At 42.2% G+C, this 16,146-nt stretch overlaps 1 protein-coding gene across 2 annotated transcripts in view; it reads right to left on the bottom strand.

Moving 5' to 3' along the window:
- Positions 1–16,146, bottom strand: part of SARNP (SAP domain containing ribonucleoprotein) — a 63,110-nt gene that overhangs the window by 7,486 nt on the left and 39,478 nt on the right. Inside the window, exons 10-12 of one of the 2 annotated variants that reach the window (XR_188498.3) lie at positions 6,518–6,607; positions 2,780–2,951; positions 2,559–2,605 (exon numbers count right to left, since the gene is read on the bottom strand). Coding sequence is in view for 1 of the 2 variants with exons in the window: in XM_004466073.5 (XP_004466130.1) it covers positions 2,910–2,951; positions 6,518–6,607 (132 nt within the window). In the remaining variant the exon portion in view is untranslated. Of the gene's footprint in view, positions 1–2,558; positions 2,606–2,638; positions 2,952–6,517; positions 6,608–16,146 lie in introns of those variants that run through there. The other variant, XM_004466073.5, reaches the window with a different exon arrangement.

Genomic DNA, 16,146 nt, shown 5'->3' with positions numbered 1-16,146 from the left:
CTATTAGGTACAGGGTATGGAGAGTCAGAATGATTAATTTGCCCAGAGCCTCAGACCTAATGTGGTGGAACAAGAAATTAAACTTTAGTTGCTAAGCAGTATTATATTCTAGAACTCAAAGCTGATGGTGTGTCAGCTGATGGTGTCAGGGACACTAAGAAAGGAGAGATAAACATTGGGAGCACCTTAGGCTCAAATGGTCTGCAAAGGTGTGAAATCTGCCATTTTTCAATCCCTTTGGAGGGAAAAATGAGAAGGGTCTGGAAGTTTAGCGAGAGGAGGAGGTTACATTTGGGGGGGAGAGGGGGACTTCAATATTCAGAAGTGACATTGCCATCAGAGGCCCTCATATAAGAGAAATGGGAAAAGCAGTTACCCTTCCTATTTGTATCAGTGCCTTCCTTCCCCTTCATCTATGTTTTTGCTCACATCACACATGGCAACGGAACTGGCTCAACAAGAAATTCTACCCTTATTCTCGCTTTCCTATCTATAGCCCTCAAGCCCCCAGAAGTTTCTACTCTCCCATCTTCAGCAGTTCCCAGGAGTTGAGGTGGGGGAAGGGGCAGTTTAGAGTGGTGGTGGAGAAAAGAGAATGATCCTGGAGAACCATAAAAAGAAACAGATTTATAGCTGAGGAAACTAGTCCCCTCCACAGCTTTTATAGACTCCCTCATTAAGAGCTTCCAGGTATGCAGAGAATGTCACAGCTTCAGGACAGGGAAAAGATGACTCAAGTCAGCTAACCACATCTGGATCCTGGATTGGTTACACAAGGAATACAGAAGGGATAGGGAAGGAAGGGTACTTGGATCCCAGATAAATAACTGCATGTCTATTCTGTCTCTAAGGGGACCTACTATTCTAAGAATGAATTGGTAAAAAGACCTTAGGCATCCTGAACTATTCATACTCAGAAAGTATTTGAGGAATGACTACAATGAGACAGGAAGGGGCAGATCTGGTGATCGGTTTTGAAAATTAGAGACTTCTGACCAACATATGAACAGCTGCTGGAATGCGATGAAAAAAGTTAGTAAAAAAAACCCCCACAAATGGTGAAACAGTATGGGCAAAGTAAGTTGGGGGGGGGGAGCTAAGAATGATAAGGCTTCAGGAAAAGAATGCAGAGGGGGAAGGCTGAATACATTTCTGGCTGAATACATGTCTGGAGGATGAGACAAAGCGAAGAAAATTTCTGAAGGACAGAGTGCTCTACTCCATTATTAGTGTCTGTTCAATACCCTTCCTGTTTCTTATTTTCACCACCATTGGGTAGAAAACACTTTAATCTCTCTCATGCTACAACAGAACTATTCTTTCTGGTTCTGCTTTCATATAAAGACAGAGTAGAGAGAGGAAAAGCTAGCCTAAAAATCAGAGCCTGGAATAAAGAAAAGGAGAGGATGACAGAAAGGGCTGGAGAGAAAGGAGAGGTCATTCCAACTGTCAGATTTATTTGGTTGAGGTGTCAAAGTTTAACCAATTTTCCCTTTTGTGCATTTCTCCAAAGTCTCAGAATGGGGCAAAATTCACAACAAATGGGCAATCTTTGGATCCACTCTCCAAGGCAGTTTTACCTAAGAGTCCAAACTTAGGTCCCTGTCCTTCCTCAGCTATTATAGAGAACAAAGGGTCATGCCACAGCAACACAGAATCTGATCATGATAACAAAGTTTTCAGGTAAGGTGAAAGGCTCTTAATTTTATTACTGAAAAACAAATAAAAATGACCTTCCAGAGGTATCCAAAAATAAAGATTAAGAGGAGAAACTACACTAACACATCCAGAAAGATTAAATAGATATCAGATCTATGTGAAACCTCAAAAGCAAAAAAGCAGCCAGCTTGGCAAGAGCCAGATTTTCTCTTAGGAGGCTCAGTGAGGAAACAAATGGATTTTGGTAATTTCCAAGAAACACCAACGCCAAACCTACAAAAGCATCCTTCTGCAACAGAGGAGAACAAACGAGCACAAGGCTTGATTAGGAGGTAGAAACCTCCAGATTCACTGCTCATGTTTCCAATGTGCTATGTAAAAAAGCTTAACATCTCTGGCATCCTCTGTCATGTTCTGAATACCTACCTATGCTTTCTGTTGAGGGGTATCCAGCCCATTTCCCTTCCTGAACTATAAAACCAACAGGGTCCTACAAACTGACTTCTCTCTCCTGGAACCAGACTATCACAATCATCTCCACTCTCCAGGCCAGGTCACCCTTGAAAATCGCCCCCTTCTCCTTCCTGGGGGACTCTGGACTCCACTTTATTCAAGAAAATGGCTTCTTTATTGAACAATAATACTACTACCTATCTTTAGTCCTATATTTATAACCCTTACACCTTCTAAAGCCCACAGAGTTCTCCTTATTTTATTACACTGGGCTACCCCAACCTGCTGAAGCAAAGATTCAGAGAGTAACTTAGCCTTTTCTTGGAGAATAAAAAGATAAAAGGACACCTCTGAGTATGAGAGAAAGGAATAAACAGGCTTAGAGAGACAGACAATTCTTTTCCTTGTCATATTTTCTAAGGGATAAAGGCATTATGGCTTGTTACCTGTAGTGTTTACTGCTGAAGATCCCTTTATCTGTTCTTATCAGGCTCTAAAAATTCAAAGAAACACCTAATAAAACACATTGTTCTCTTTTCTACAGTTTTTTTTTTATTAACAAGCAAAATATTTAAAAAACAAAAACAAAAAAACACACACATACACATGACAACCTTAAAGTTGAAATAGCAATAAGTCAAACTGCTGCTGGAGTTCACAGATGTACCTGGGGTACATGCTCCCTCACTGCAAGGCAAGACCTAGGCACATGACTGTGCATTTAGGTATATATGTGACCAAGAAGAATCAGAGTGATGGAGGACCACTGGAGAAGAGAAAACATCAAAAGCTTTTCATCAGGCAATCCCGAAGCGCTCTGCTCTTTTCCTCTTCTTTGCCTGTAAGAAAGAATAAAAAAAAAAAAGAAAATATCCTAAAGATAACAGCACCCTGGGTTCCTGGCTGATTTAATCCAAACTCACATGGACTGTCACAAGGTCCAGGGACGAAAGATAACTCAGCCTTAACTTGGCAGCTACAGATTTCAGTTCTGAATCTTTCTAGATATCCAGTTAGAGTGGGGAAGTTTGGTGGGAAAGGGAGAGTGAGAAGGGGAGAAAATGGAGGTTGGTGGGGGGAGGAGGTGGCAGTGGTAGAAATGGAGAGATTCCTGAAGTAGAGAAGACTACTCAGCCTTACAGCAAGCTAGCCTGGAAACAATGGACTCTATACAGGCTGGCCAAAGTCTTCCAGTCAGTGGGGAGATGGAGATTCCAGAGGACAAAGGGTTAACCACTGTTATTCATAGAGGTGAGGGGGATGCCCTTCTGGGCAGTCAGGCACAGTCAGCAGCTATTCCTGAGGCCTCCAAACCATAGAGAGGCATATAAATCTTCAATGCCAACAGAATAAATGGGGGTTGGGGGTGTGGGTGAGTCCCTGTCATGGATCTCTTAAGAGAGGCACCGTTGGAGAGAGGGCACAAAACCAGGACGTGGGGGGGTAGGGGGAGGAGAAAGACCTTTTTGTTCTGGGAGTGACTTACAAAACAGCACTGAGTTCTTTACCCTCACTCCAATCACTGCCCCCAGCAAAGAGAGGACCTTTTTCCATTCCTTTTACACAGGAAGTTTAATTTAGATTAAAAAGAAAAACTGAGTGCACACAAGCCCAGTCTATTTCACCTGGACTACTGATATGATTCTTTGGAATCAAACAAAAGTCATCTGGTTTATATAAACTCCATCAACCTCAGAACTTACTACTCCCTACCTACACGGGCTCTTTCCCAAGAAAAACCACTGTTTCTTGCTACCCAACAAAATCCTCATTTCCTTATCTTGGAGAGCCCAAATTTACCCTCTTAGTGATCACTGCTGGTTTAATAATATTTCCTTGGCAAAGAGTAATTTTTATTAAAATTTAAAAACTTAAGTTTACTTCTATCTCATCCTGGTAAGTAAGTATGTAAGCAGATACTTACAGAAGTAACATTTTATTCTGAATTAGTATAGTAGCACAATGGATACAAACTCCTTTAGTTTTTGCTAGTGGAAAGGGGTAAACTGATCAGACTCTAAAACTTCCAGGGTTTATTTACAAGACCAAGTTGTTCAACACTTATTCATCAGGAAACTTTATTCCATCTGCTTTTTATGTACACCCCAGGTGACACTTCATCCCTATTATAATGATACTTTCAAACTGGCAAATCACTGTGGTACCACAGGGGAAACCGGCATATGGATTAACACAAGTCTTAAAAAAAAAAAGTCCTTCTTTCACCTTGAGAAACTACTTGTAAACAAAGCGGTAAGAATGAGAAATCTCATTTCAGTCCACTGTCCTATTCTAGAGCAGCAGACACAACTGTACTTGTGCCTGGATTGGAGATGGCCTTCACTAAATGACCAAGAGAAATATGCCTGACGGGTAACAATTAAAGACAGTACCATTTATTGAATACTTACAACATGGCAGGCTTTGTGCCAAGCATTTTATATTGTATCAACTCATTTAATTTTTACAATACCACTTAGAGGTAGGTATATTATCTCCATGTCACAGATAATGAAACTGAGGCTCAGAAAGAAATATAACTTGCAGGTAATATTATAATACTAAGTTGCAGAGTCAATCTTCAAACCCAAGTCTACATGTTCCAAAGCTTTTGCTCTTTCCTACTAAATTAACAGGTTCTAACATTGAATTAAGTATATTGATGGGTTTCAGAGTGGCCACTTCATCCAGAAAAGATGTATCAAGAAAAAGGCAAAACACTTTGTCATTTAGGCATTTAAGAAGTAAACTTCCCCCCAGCGTGGGACACGACACCCGGGGATGAGCCTCCCTGGCATGAGCCTCCCTGGCACTGAGGGATCACTACCACATACCAGCTGAAGAAGCAACTAGAAAATGACCTTGAATTAAAGATTCAATGCGGAACAGCAGAATATACCTGTCTACATATAATAACATGACTTCGGGAAGCGGTTTGACCTAATGTAAGGGGGAAATGGAAAGAAGAAATGAGATTGTAAGGCTGTGAGTCTCTAAAAAAGAGTCTGGAGGTTGTCAGAAGGAATACCCCTATGTACAACTGAACAGAGTCTAAGAGACAGATAAGGTAGATACAACCCCAGGTATTGGTTCTTTTGAGGGATAAAGAGACCCACGGGTTCTATGGTCATGGCAGAAGGGGTTCACTGCCATGACAGATGGCCCTTCTTTGGAGCTGGTGTTTCTGCGTGATGGAAATGGACTCAGAGGGGATCTCTTTTCACAAGACTTGCATGCTACTTTATTGGAATTGTAGTTGGTGCTGGGTTTAAGATATATGTAGGGGATTTGAATCTCTGGACTGATAATATGACACCCAGGCCCAGAGCCTCAACAGACTTCAGCTCCTACACTTTGACTTATTGGACTTACTCCACTCAGCTAACATGGAGTTGAAGAAGGTCAACCACCACAACATGGAGCCTAGAGTGTCTACAACTAGAAGCGGGAAGAGTGCATCCAGTACCCATGTGGAATCTAAGCCCTCACTTGACATAGGTGTGCAATGGACACAACCAATCCAATGTCCACAGAGAAAATGTGGAATGGGTGTGGGAACGGTAGCCATGGGGGCTGCTGGGTGTGGGGAACGGGAGGAAGAGATGAGATGTGGAGGCGTTTTCGGGACGTGGAGTTGTCCTGGATAGTGCTTCACGGACAATTATGGGACACTGTAGATCCCCCCAGGGCCCACTGGATGGAACGTGAGAGTCTGGGCTATGATGTGGACCATTGACTATGGGGTGCAGTGATGCTCAGAGATGAACTTACCAGGTGCAATGGATGTATCACGATGATGGGAGAGAGTGTTGCTGTGGGGGGAGTGGGGGGCGGGGGCGGTGGGGTTGAATGGGACCTCATATTTTTTTTTAATGTAATTAAAAAATAATAATAATAAATAAATATTAAAAAAAAAAAAAGAAGTAAACTGGGGAAATGGACTTTGGCCCAGTGGTTAGGGTGTCCGTCTACCACATGGGAGGCCCGCGGTTCAAGCCCCGGGCCTCCTTGACCCGTGTGGAGCTGGCCCATGCGCAGTGCTGATGCGCGCAAGGAGTGCCCTGCCACACAGGGGTGTCCCCCGCATAGGGGAGCCCCATGCGCAAGGAGTGCACCCATAAGGAGAGCCGCCCAGCGCGAAGGAGGGAGCAGCCTGCCGAGGAAGGGCGCCGCCACACTTCCCTTGCGCCGCTGACGACAACAGAAGCAGACAAAGAAACAAGACGCAGCAAAAAGACACAGAAAACAGACAACCAGGGGAGGGGAGGGGAATTAAATAAATAAAAATAAATCTTAAAAAAAAAAAAAAAAAAAAAAGAAGTAAACTGGGAGAAATATGTTTCTCCAGTTTATTTACCCTTATTTCCCTTCAAGGGCTTTATGAAGCATTCTAAGTATATTTTACCTCTGTATCCTCTGTGGTTCCAGTTCCAACTGAACTTGTGACAATCCCAAATCGTTCCTTCCTCTTTTTCAGCTTCTCATCATCTTCAGACTGTTCACGGAAAAAGAAAAGGGTTTGAACAAGTTAGCGCCCATTCACAACATAAATGGGAATGGAATTATAATTTACTGGTCACATTATACCGACAAACCTCATGCCAAGAACTAAGGATCAGACAAACACAAAATTAGAAACCAAACAGGCCAGCAGGCAGCGTATTGTCCCTAGAATAACTAAAAAAATATTTTAAGTAGTACCTCGAAACTCATAAGACAAGTAGTTAAGAAACAGTAAGAAACACCTGTAAAACAAAATTTCTCTGTTTAAGAAATTTTGACAGTTTAACAATGTGGAAAATTGAGGTTTCACCGAGTAATACCTGCAGAGAATAGGCTGGTAGAAGGTATCCAAACTACTTGTTAAACACTGCTTACAGCTCCATTTTCTTAAAAAGGAAGGGAAAAGGAGAGGTCCAGAATACTGTTTCTGAAGAACTATAAAGAAAGCCAAGTGTTTTGAATTTACTGCAAAGTCATATAGACTAAAGGCTCTGAACAAAGTTTTAAATGATTTTGGAAGAAGGTGAGTCAAAGTGTCAGCTGCAGTCATCTCCCTCTAAGAGAGGCTCTGGACCTTTTCCAAGCATCCTAGAGACTCAAGATTCACCTGTCTGCCCCATAACTGGAAAGGGTGTTTCAGCTAACTACAAATGAAGCTGGCCATTTTCCTATAGTTCTTTTAAAGACTGAGCTACTGTACTGTCTACTTCTAATGGAAGAATCTTGATTTTATTCCCATCAGGACCTAAACCTAGCTCCTTTATTTCCTTCTTCTCCACTTTTCCTTCATTCCCACTCACCTGTAACCAAAAGCCAGTCTTAGGTTTAGTAAACACCTGAAATCAAACGGGCAAATCCAGATAAAGATACCTTCCTCTCACACAGTTCAAGAGACCCTCTACTTCATATAGACATACCCATCCTCTACTTGATTTACAAAAGATAACCAACATAAGGCCAGGCCAATAGTTCAAACAAACTTTAGAACAAGCTCTGTGTGGTGCTTTCCCCCCCATAACCCCAAGGAGTTTATGTTCCTGCAGTCAGTCTACAGGCAAGCTGTGACTATAGGTGCCCTTAAACCATAGGGTTGAAAGCAAAGGCAATGTTTGTGTCATGGTGGTAAAGGGGAACTCTGTACTTTCTGCATGATTTTTCTGTAAACTTACAACTGCTCTAAAAATAAAATAAAAAATAAAGTAAAAATAAAATAAAGGCAATCAAGGGAAATGAAGAAACAGGAACTTTTCAATAACTCTACCCTCAACACTAACCAAGGAGTTTTGCCCTTGTCCCTATGACCACAGGAACCCCCCTCTACAGTTAAAAACAGTCAAAAGGGCTATCTGACTTTCTGTGGTCAATTTGTTTAACTATTCCAGAGCAGGCAGGAATACTGCCTGCATCCGACTTTGGCTCTTTCAGCTTGAAAAATGTTTTCCTTTTCTTTCTTTTGCTGCACCTGCTTTCCAGTGAGTTGCAAGAGCACTAAAATAGGCTGGTAGTTACAAAGGAGTGAGGAATCCTACACATAAATTATTTAATCAGTGTCTTACTAGAATAGGTTATTGCCTACAGTTTTCCTTTTCCATCATAACTGTCAAAAAAAAATCCACAGAAGGTTCATAAGTAAGAGAATCGACACTACTGTAAAGCACTAAGCCAGATTCCAAGAATAGAAAAAATATTCTAGCCACTAACAAGTGAGTGCTTACAATGTGCCAAGTATAACACTGCATAGTTCTTTATGTGCATTACCTCATTTACTTATTTTAACAATTCTATGAAGTAGGCACTAAGATTAAATTCATTTCACAGGTAAGAAAACTAAGGCTTAGAGAAGAGAGGTTAATTTGCCCGAAGACTCACAAACAAATATTAAGTGGCAGACCCTGGATTGGAACCCAGGACATTTACTCAAGAACCCACTTTTGGGAAGCAGACTTGCTCCAATGGCTAGGGTGTCCGCCTACCACATGGGAGGTCCGTGGTTCAAACCCCAGGCCTCCTTGACCCATGTGGAGCTGGCCCATGCGCAGTGCTGATGCGTGCAAGGAGTGCTGTGCCATGCAGGGGTGTCCCCCGCATAAGGGAGCCCCACGCGCAAGGAGTGCGCTCCGTAAGGAGAGCCACCCAGCGCGAAAGAAAGTGCAGCCTGCCCAAGAATGGCGCCGCACTAAATTGTATGAAAAAGAAATATATTGGAGATTGAACAAGATTTAGTCCTGCCTCTTCCCATGAATGGTTTAGGATACTCCCCACACACACCCCAAACTGTTTTCTACTTGGCCAGGAGAGTTACTGAAACGAAGATACTTCATCTAGAACATTCTGGTGGTTTTCGTTCTGAAGTCTCTGATTACATACCTTATTTGCTTTTATATTAATGATTGTAGACAAGAGAAAACTTACCCTAGTGACCTTGGTAAAGAAAAATTTGGTCAGGGATTTGTTCTTTGGAAACCCTCCTAATTCTTTTATTATAATTCAACAGATAAAATAAATGATTAGCCAAAATTAGAAACAAATTCAGGTGAGAAAAACTTTAGTATAGGATTACTAACTGGGGTCCTTTCTCTAGATTCCAAGTTAGTTATAAAGTAGAGTCACAAGGTATAGTAGAAAGGGGGTGGGATACTATTTTGACCCAAGTTACCTGAGTGATGTGGAAGTGGATCATGTAGTTCACAAGTAATTTAGCTAAGGGTCATAATGATCCTTTTTCTCTTGGGATTTGTGTATTTCCTCCATTCTGCCACTATTCATCGAAAGAAATGCTTTTGTGAGATACTTGAGATCTTGAGATAGTCAAGTTAGGAAAGTGGGTTCTTTTTTTGTTGTTGAGTATTTTGTGTTCATGCTGCCTTTTTTTTTTATTTCTCTCCCCTTCTCCCCAGTTGTCTGCTCTCTGTGTCCATTCACTGCGCATTCCTCTGTGACCACTTCTGTCCTTATCAGTGGCACCAGGAATCTGTGTTTCTTTTTGTTGTGTCATCTTGTTGTGTCAGCTCTCCATGTGTGCGGCACCATTCCTGGGCAGGCTGCACTTTTCTTTTGTGCTGGGCGGCTCTCCTTACTGGGCGCACTCCTTGCGCGTGGGGCTCCCCTACGCGGGGGACACCCCTGCATGGCACAGCACTCCTTGCACGTATCAGCATTGCGCATGGACCAGCTCCACATGGGTCAAGGAGGCCCAGGCTTTGAACTGTGGACCTCCCATGTGGTAGGCGGACACCCTACCCATTGGGGCAAGTCTGCTTCCCGAAAGTGGGTTTTTTTTCATTTTGTTTTGTTTTTAAGATTTTTTAAATTTATTTCTCTCCCCCTCCCCTCCACCGCGGTTGTCCTGTGTCTATTTGCTGCGTCGTCTTCTTTGTCCGCTTCTGTTTTCATAAGCGGCACGGGAATCTGTGTTTCTTTTTGTTGCGTCATCTTGTGTCAGCTGGGCAGGCTGCACTTTTCTTTCGCGCTGGGCAGCTCTTCTTACGGGGCACACTCCTTGCACGTGGGGCTCCCCTACGCGGGGACACCCCTGCGTGGCACGGCACTCCTTGTGCACATCAGCGGGTTTGAACCGCGGACCTCCCATGTGCTAGACGGACACCCTAACCACTGGGCCAAGTCCGCTCCCCGAAAGTGAGTTCTTGAGTAAACGACCTGGGCTCCAAATATTAAGTCTGCCACTTATTATTTGTTTGTGAGTCTTTGGGCAAATTAACCTTTCTCACCTGAATTTGTTTCTAATTTTGGCTAATCATTTATTTTATCTGTTGAATTATAATAAAAGAATTAGGAGGGTTTCCAAAGAACAAATCCCTGACCAAATTTTTCTTTACCAAGGTCACTAGGGTAAGTTTTCTCTTGTCTACAATCATTAATATAAAAGCAAATAAGGTATGTAATCAGAGACTTCAGAACGAAAACCACCAGAATGTTCTAGATGAAGTATCTTCGTTTCAGTAACTCTCCTGGCCAAGTAGAAAACAGTTTGGGGTGTGTGTGGGGAGTATCCTAAACCATTCATGGGAAGAGGCAGGACTAAATCTTGTTCAATCTCCAATATATTTCTTTTTCATACAATTTTGTGCTAGGGGTATATCAGCAAGTTCAAGCCATAGACAGGAAGATGCTACTTTCTGAATCCCAACCATTCTCTTTGCACAAACACTGAGGCCACTCCCGTCACAGAACTCAATACAAACTATGTCCATTTAGAATTAGAATGTGTGGAACAGTCTTTACCCTGGCTCTCACTTATTTTGCTACCTCCTGAAAAGGGGAATTCAGGTTTTAAATTAAATTTCCTGTATATTCTCCACCCCCCCCCCCCCCCCCCCCCGCCAAAGTTAGTGCTCGAGCACTAAGCCACATCAGTGCTCTTGGGTCTTTTTTTTGTTTGCTTGTTTTGTTTTTTTTTCCACTTTTAGGAAACACTAGGGAGCCAAACCTGGGACCTCCCATGTGGGAAGGCAGATACTCAACTCCTTGAGCCACATCTATTCCTTCCTGTATATCCTTTTGAGTTCAAAAGTGAGCAAAGAAAGAGGAACAGGAAAAGAAGAGAAGAACATATGTCCGTGGCCACTTACGCTAGTGTTAAGTATCAGAGATCTCCCCATGCATAAGCTTCCCTTTTTAATCAGATATTTTGGGTATTTTCTGGATATCCAAGCAGAGCATCTGCTCCAAACCCACCAGCGGCCCTAGGGAGAAAAAAAACAATACAGCTCTTCCTACCTCCCCACCCCCAACAAATAGCCTTCCCTCCCCTCACCGACAGAGACCAGTGAGGGTTTTATTTATTTTGTGCATGCCGGCCAGTCCCTCCCCACCCAGTGCCCCTCAACTCCCCTCCTAAAGCCTCTTTCCTCCTTGCCCTGCAGGGAAAGTGCACAACAGGCCCAGTAAATCAACACGGTTCTAATGATCTCTCTCACTTGACCCTTCTAGCGTGACGGTGTCGCATGGAAACAAACGTACAATAAACTTCACTTCATCTTTAGCTCCTTGCTGACAGGTTTTGATTCATGGGATGGTGAGACCCATCTGAGGGAAATTACCTCGATCAAAACGCATCTCTCCCTGCATTCATCAGGCCCAATGCTCCCCCAGGCCATGCTCAAGTGCACAAATGGGGTTGTGCATCTGCAGGCAGCACTGACCCCTCAAGCTCTGTGTCATATGCATTTGCAAACCTTTCCCTTCTTTATCCCTCCCCCACTTTCTTCCCCCAAACCCTTAACCATTAACAAATCTCTTTCTTCTTTCTATGCACACTCCTGTGTGGGATGATAAGTGCTTGAATTTGAAGCACCCATATTTCCTATCAAATGCAAATTGATCAAAACATATAACTTACATCCAAAACCAGAGGGGAAACTTGTCCTCACCAACCAAATTCAGGCACTGGATGTTCAGATTGATACATAAACTCCACTTTCCCCATCTTCTCATTCCTCAAGATTCAAAGAGTAAGCCAATAATTGACACCAATAATTTCAGCACACACTATCCTTCATTATCACTCAGTAACTGCTTGTTTTTCTTTTTAAAATTTCATTGATACAAATGAGAAAGAGAACTGTATAAAAGAGAGTGTCCATATAAGAAGCACAGGACAGAAAGCATGATCTGTATTTAATAAAGTCAAATACCCCCATGAATCACTACCACTGGGCTTTCCACTATGCAGCAAGACAGTTCCAAAATCAGCCCTCTCAAAGACATCTCCAAATTTTTATATTTTATTTCTATCCATGCTTCCCTTTCAATTTGGAAAATTGTTAAGCAGTCTACCTTGCTAAGGGAAAAGGATAAGAGATTCAAGGCTACTTCAAGATAAAAATTACATGTTTGAAAGTGCTTAGCATATAGGAACTATCATATACAAGGTACTCAATAAATGTTATTTTATTGCAACATTCTTCATGGTCCTTGAGACAAAAGTCTGAAACAACCAACAAACTTCTGAAGTTAACAAAGGCCACAAAGGCACCAGACAAAAGTTAACAACCAGGGAAGTGGAATTGCTCTATCAACTGACAGAGCGTCCGCCTACCATATGGGAGGCCCAGGCAGGGTTCAAACCCAGGGCCTCCTGGCCCGTGTGATGAGCTAGCCCACGTGCAGTGCTAATGCACACAAAGAGTGCTGTGCCATGCAGGGGTGTCCCCGGTGTAGGGGAACCCCATGTGCAAGGAGTGCGTCCCATAAGGAGAGCCACCCCACACGAAAAATGTGCAGCCTGCCCAGGAGTGGCGCCACACGCATGAAGCGCTAATGCAGCAAGATGATGCAACAAAAAGAGACACAGATTCCCAGTGCCACTGATAAGAATGCAAGCAGACACTGAAGAACACACAGCAAATGTACACAGAAAGCAGACAACAGTGGGGGGAAGGGGGGAAGAAATAAATTTAAAAAAGAAAGAAAATTAAAAAAAAAAAAGTAACAACCAAATACCATTTATTTTTATTCTAAGTAAGGTCACAAAAGGCTGGTAAAAATTGGACCCATTATCAGGGCAATAAAGAAACTCCTGCTAGCTCCAAGAGAAATGAATATCTAGACAGATGACTAGAAAATCTAGGGCATGGCAGAGTAGTAACTGGACAAAACTACAGTCCTCTATACCGAGTCCTATTAACCAGCTTCTCATTTAGGGACCCTAAAAACCTAGGCTGCTAGACTTTAACGGCTACCCCAAAAAAATTTATGTAAGGTAACATCCAAGGGGATTGAGCAAGGATACAGAGACTATCTCTGTAAACCCAATCCCAGGTATTCCAAAGGCTCCTGAGGAACTGTTTTCACTAAATTATGTGATATCAGTTTATATCAACAGTTTCCAAAACAATGAAACCATAAAATTAATTCACCCACCCACTAGTCATTCAAGTATCAATTATCTACTTTTGGTGAGTGGCACTGTTCTGAGCATTACGAACACAGAGACGAAGATCCTTAACTTCATGGGGCTGATGAGTCCACCACTGAGTTACTGTAAATCTGTGTGTCATCTTTACATCACTGCATTATGAAAACCTATGGGAAAACTTTCTTTCTGGTCTCCAGACCGAAGAGTTATGTTTTTCCCAAGCAACTTGATTTCACCTTGTGAGCCCTGTGAATCACTGTGAACTTTGCAACTATGCTTTACTTTTTCATATTCACTGCTAAAAAGTTAGAAGCTAAATGTGTAGCCTATCTTTGTGTAGTCGTTTTGAAAAATATTTTATTAGAAAGGAAAGGACAGAACATTGAGGAAACACGAGATCCAGAAACAGATACCCAACACCCAGTTCTTAAGGTAGAAGAAGTTTAAAAGGCAGGATAAAGTGCAGTTAGTTACAGGATTGCTGCTGATCCCTTAGGAACTTACTCCTATGGTATAATATGGGAATAATTTTAAAATACCTTAATGCTTTGAGAAGAAAAAAAGGGAGGGGAAGGAGTTATATAGTTAGGAATTAAGCCCTGAAAGAAGCTAAGGTGGAACAACTGGCAGATGGATACCATAAATGTTTTCTAAAGTGACTGCCCTTTTTATGGCAAAGAGTACCAAGGTTATCTTTACCCAAAATGAAGTTCTTACTTTATCATCTTTCAAACCCAAATTGTATCTTCAAGCTTCAAATTCAAGAGAACATTTTCCAAAACTTACTAACTATCCTCAACACAATAAAGAATACTACTTTAAGCTTAGTGGCCCTAAGTGCTAGGGCTATTTGCTTTGCCAAAAGGAGTCCAATTTGATTTAATTAGCACTCCACAGGCCGGGTGTGTTGAAAGCATTCACCTTCTTCAATCTTATTACCAGTGCCACTCTGAATCATAAAGAGAAACTAGGAAAAACAAAGCAGTGACCCAAGTGTAACCCAGGCATATTTAGGGAATATTAACTCAGTAATTCCCAGGAACATAAACAAGAGTATCTGCTGAATCCAAATAAGAGATATCCTCTCTCTTCTCTTGAGACCAAAAGAATTACCTAGTCAGGCACTGTTTCTGGTCAGTGCAACAAACCTACCCACCTATCATCCCTCCTTAACTGTGTGTGAAGCAGGAATTCTAATCTAAAAAAAATTCAGACAATGATATCCTTACAAGTAGAAAGGGGCATACCATGGAAACTCAGGTACTGCAACTATATTTCCTTAGAAGTTTTTCCCTGGAGTGATGGAAAAGAGGCTGGCAGTGAGCTAAGAGGCTCACATTCTGCAAAAATAACAAATAACTTCCCCTTTTTGTTAACAAATCACCATACTAAAATATTAATAGTTCTCAGGCCAATATGATTTTCCAAGGGAATGTAAGGTAATATTGAGGCAAAAAGGAAAAGAGGAGCCTTATGGTCACTTTCTTGCATCTCACTGCTGTGTGACTGATGGCAGGATGAAAAGCAGAGCCTGGGGGCTTTCAGGCGATGGTAGATTAATGATGACATAGCCTTGACTTCCTAGAGGTAAAGGTTATGAAACACTCCAGGGTAAGCAGGCTTCCAATTTCATACTCTAAGGGTGAATGACAACAACTGATGTTTTTTCTCTCAGAAACACTTCAATGCTTACACACACAGCTGTCACCTTCCTGCCCCAGTTTCTGAATTCATCTCAACATGTTTATTTCTGTGCTTTTATGTCAGAGCCAGACCACAGAACATGAGATGATCTTAAAGACCAATGTACAGAGCCTAAGCAGAACTAAAGGAAGGCTGGACAAGCAGGGGGTATGCTACCTTAGCAATTTTGTGGTAATGAGCCACTATAACATTCCCCATACATATACGTATAACACACCTCCCCCATACAACCATCTTACCTATTCTCAGCAATCTCCTTCTACTGTGAGATCAGTCATCTTTCTAGGGCCGGTAGAGTGCTGGGAACTTTTAAGCTATGTCAGAATGAAAGACCACCAAGAATTTTATCTCCTCATTTCTTCACAGGCTTTGAAGCCCAAGAACACAGTAAGCTCAGAATCAAAAACTTCTGATTCACTAGCTCTCATTTCTTTTTCTTTTTCCTTCTCTTGTCCAAATTAGTTCTTTCCCCAACCCCCACTCCTCTCCAACACCAGAGGAGGCCGTCTCGGTCTTGCTCTAGCTGACTGTAGGACAAAGCAAGGCAGGTGGAGGAAATGAAGGCTTCACACTTGAGACCCCCGGAACCAAGTTTCTATTAAAAGTCCCTACCTCCCTCCCTCCCCTAAAAGCCAGGAAGCTGCTGCTTTTAAGGATAAGCCATGCAGAGCTTGGCAGAAATGTCAAGAAGTCAGCAGAGGGAAGCTAAATTTTTTGAGATGAGAAGGTGGGTAATGCAGTCTTACCTAAAATATAAAACAAAGGACAGTTACCTGAGCATTCAGAAATTTAGCATGAGCACTAGGAAAACAGATACTTCATCTGGATTATTTAAAAATGCACATTCCTGGCCTTACCCCAACCTAATAAATCTGAATCTCAAAGGGAAGGGCCCAAGGAACTCTATTTTAAAAAGGCTCTCTGGTGATCCTTATGTGCAGCCTTATTTG

The sequence above is a fragment of the Dasypus novemcinctus genome, chromosome 12 (assembly GCF_030445035.2).
Source record: "Dasypus novemcinctus isolate mDasNov1 chromosome 12, mDasNov1.1.hap2, whole genome shotgun sequence".
In the NCBI taxonomy this organism is placed as follows: Eukaryota; Metazoa; Chordata; class Mammalia; order Cingulata; family Dasypodidae; genus Dasypus; species Dasypus novemcinctus.
This window is presented reverse-complemented; position numbering and strand designations above follow the sequence as displayed.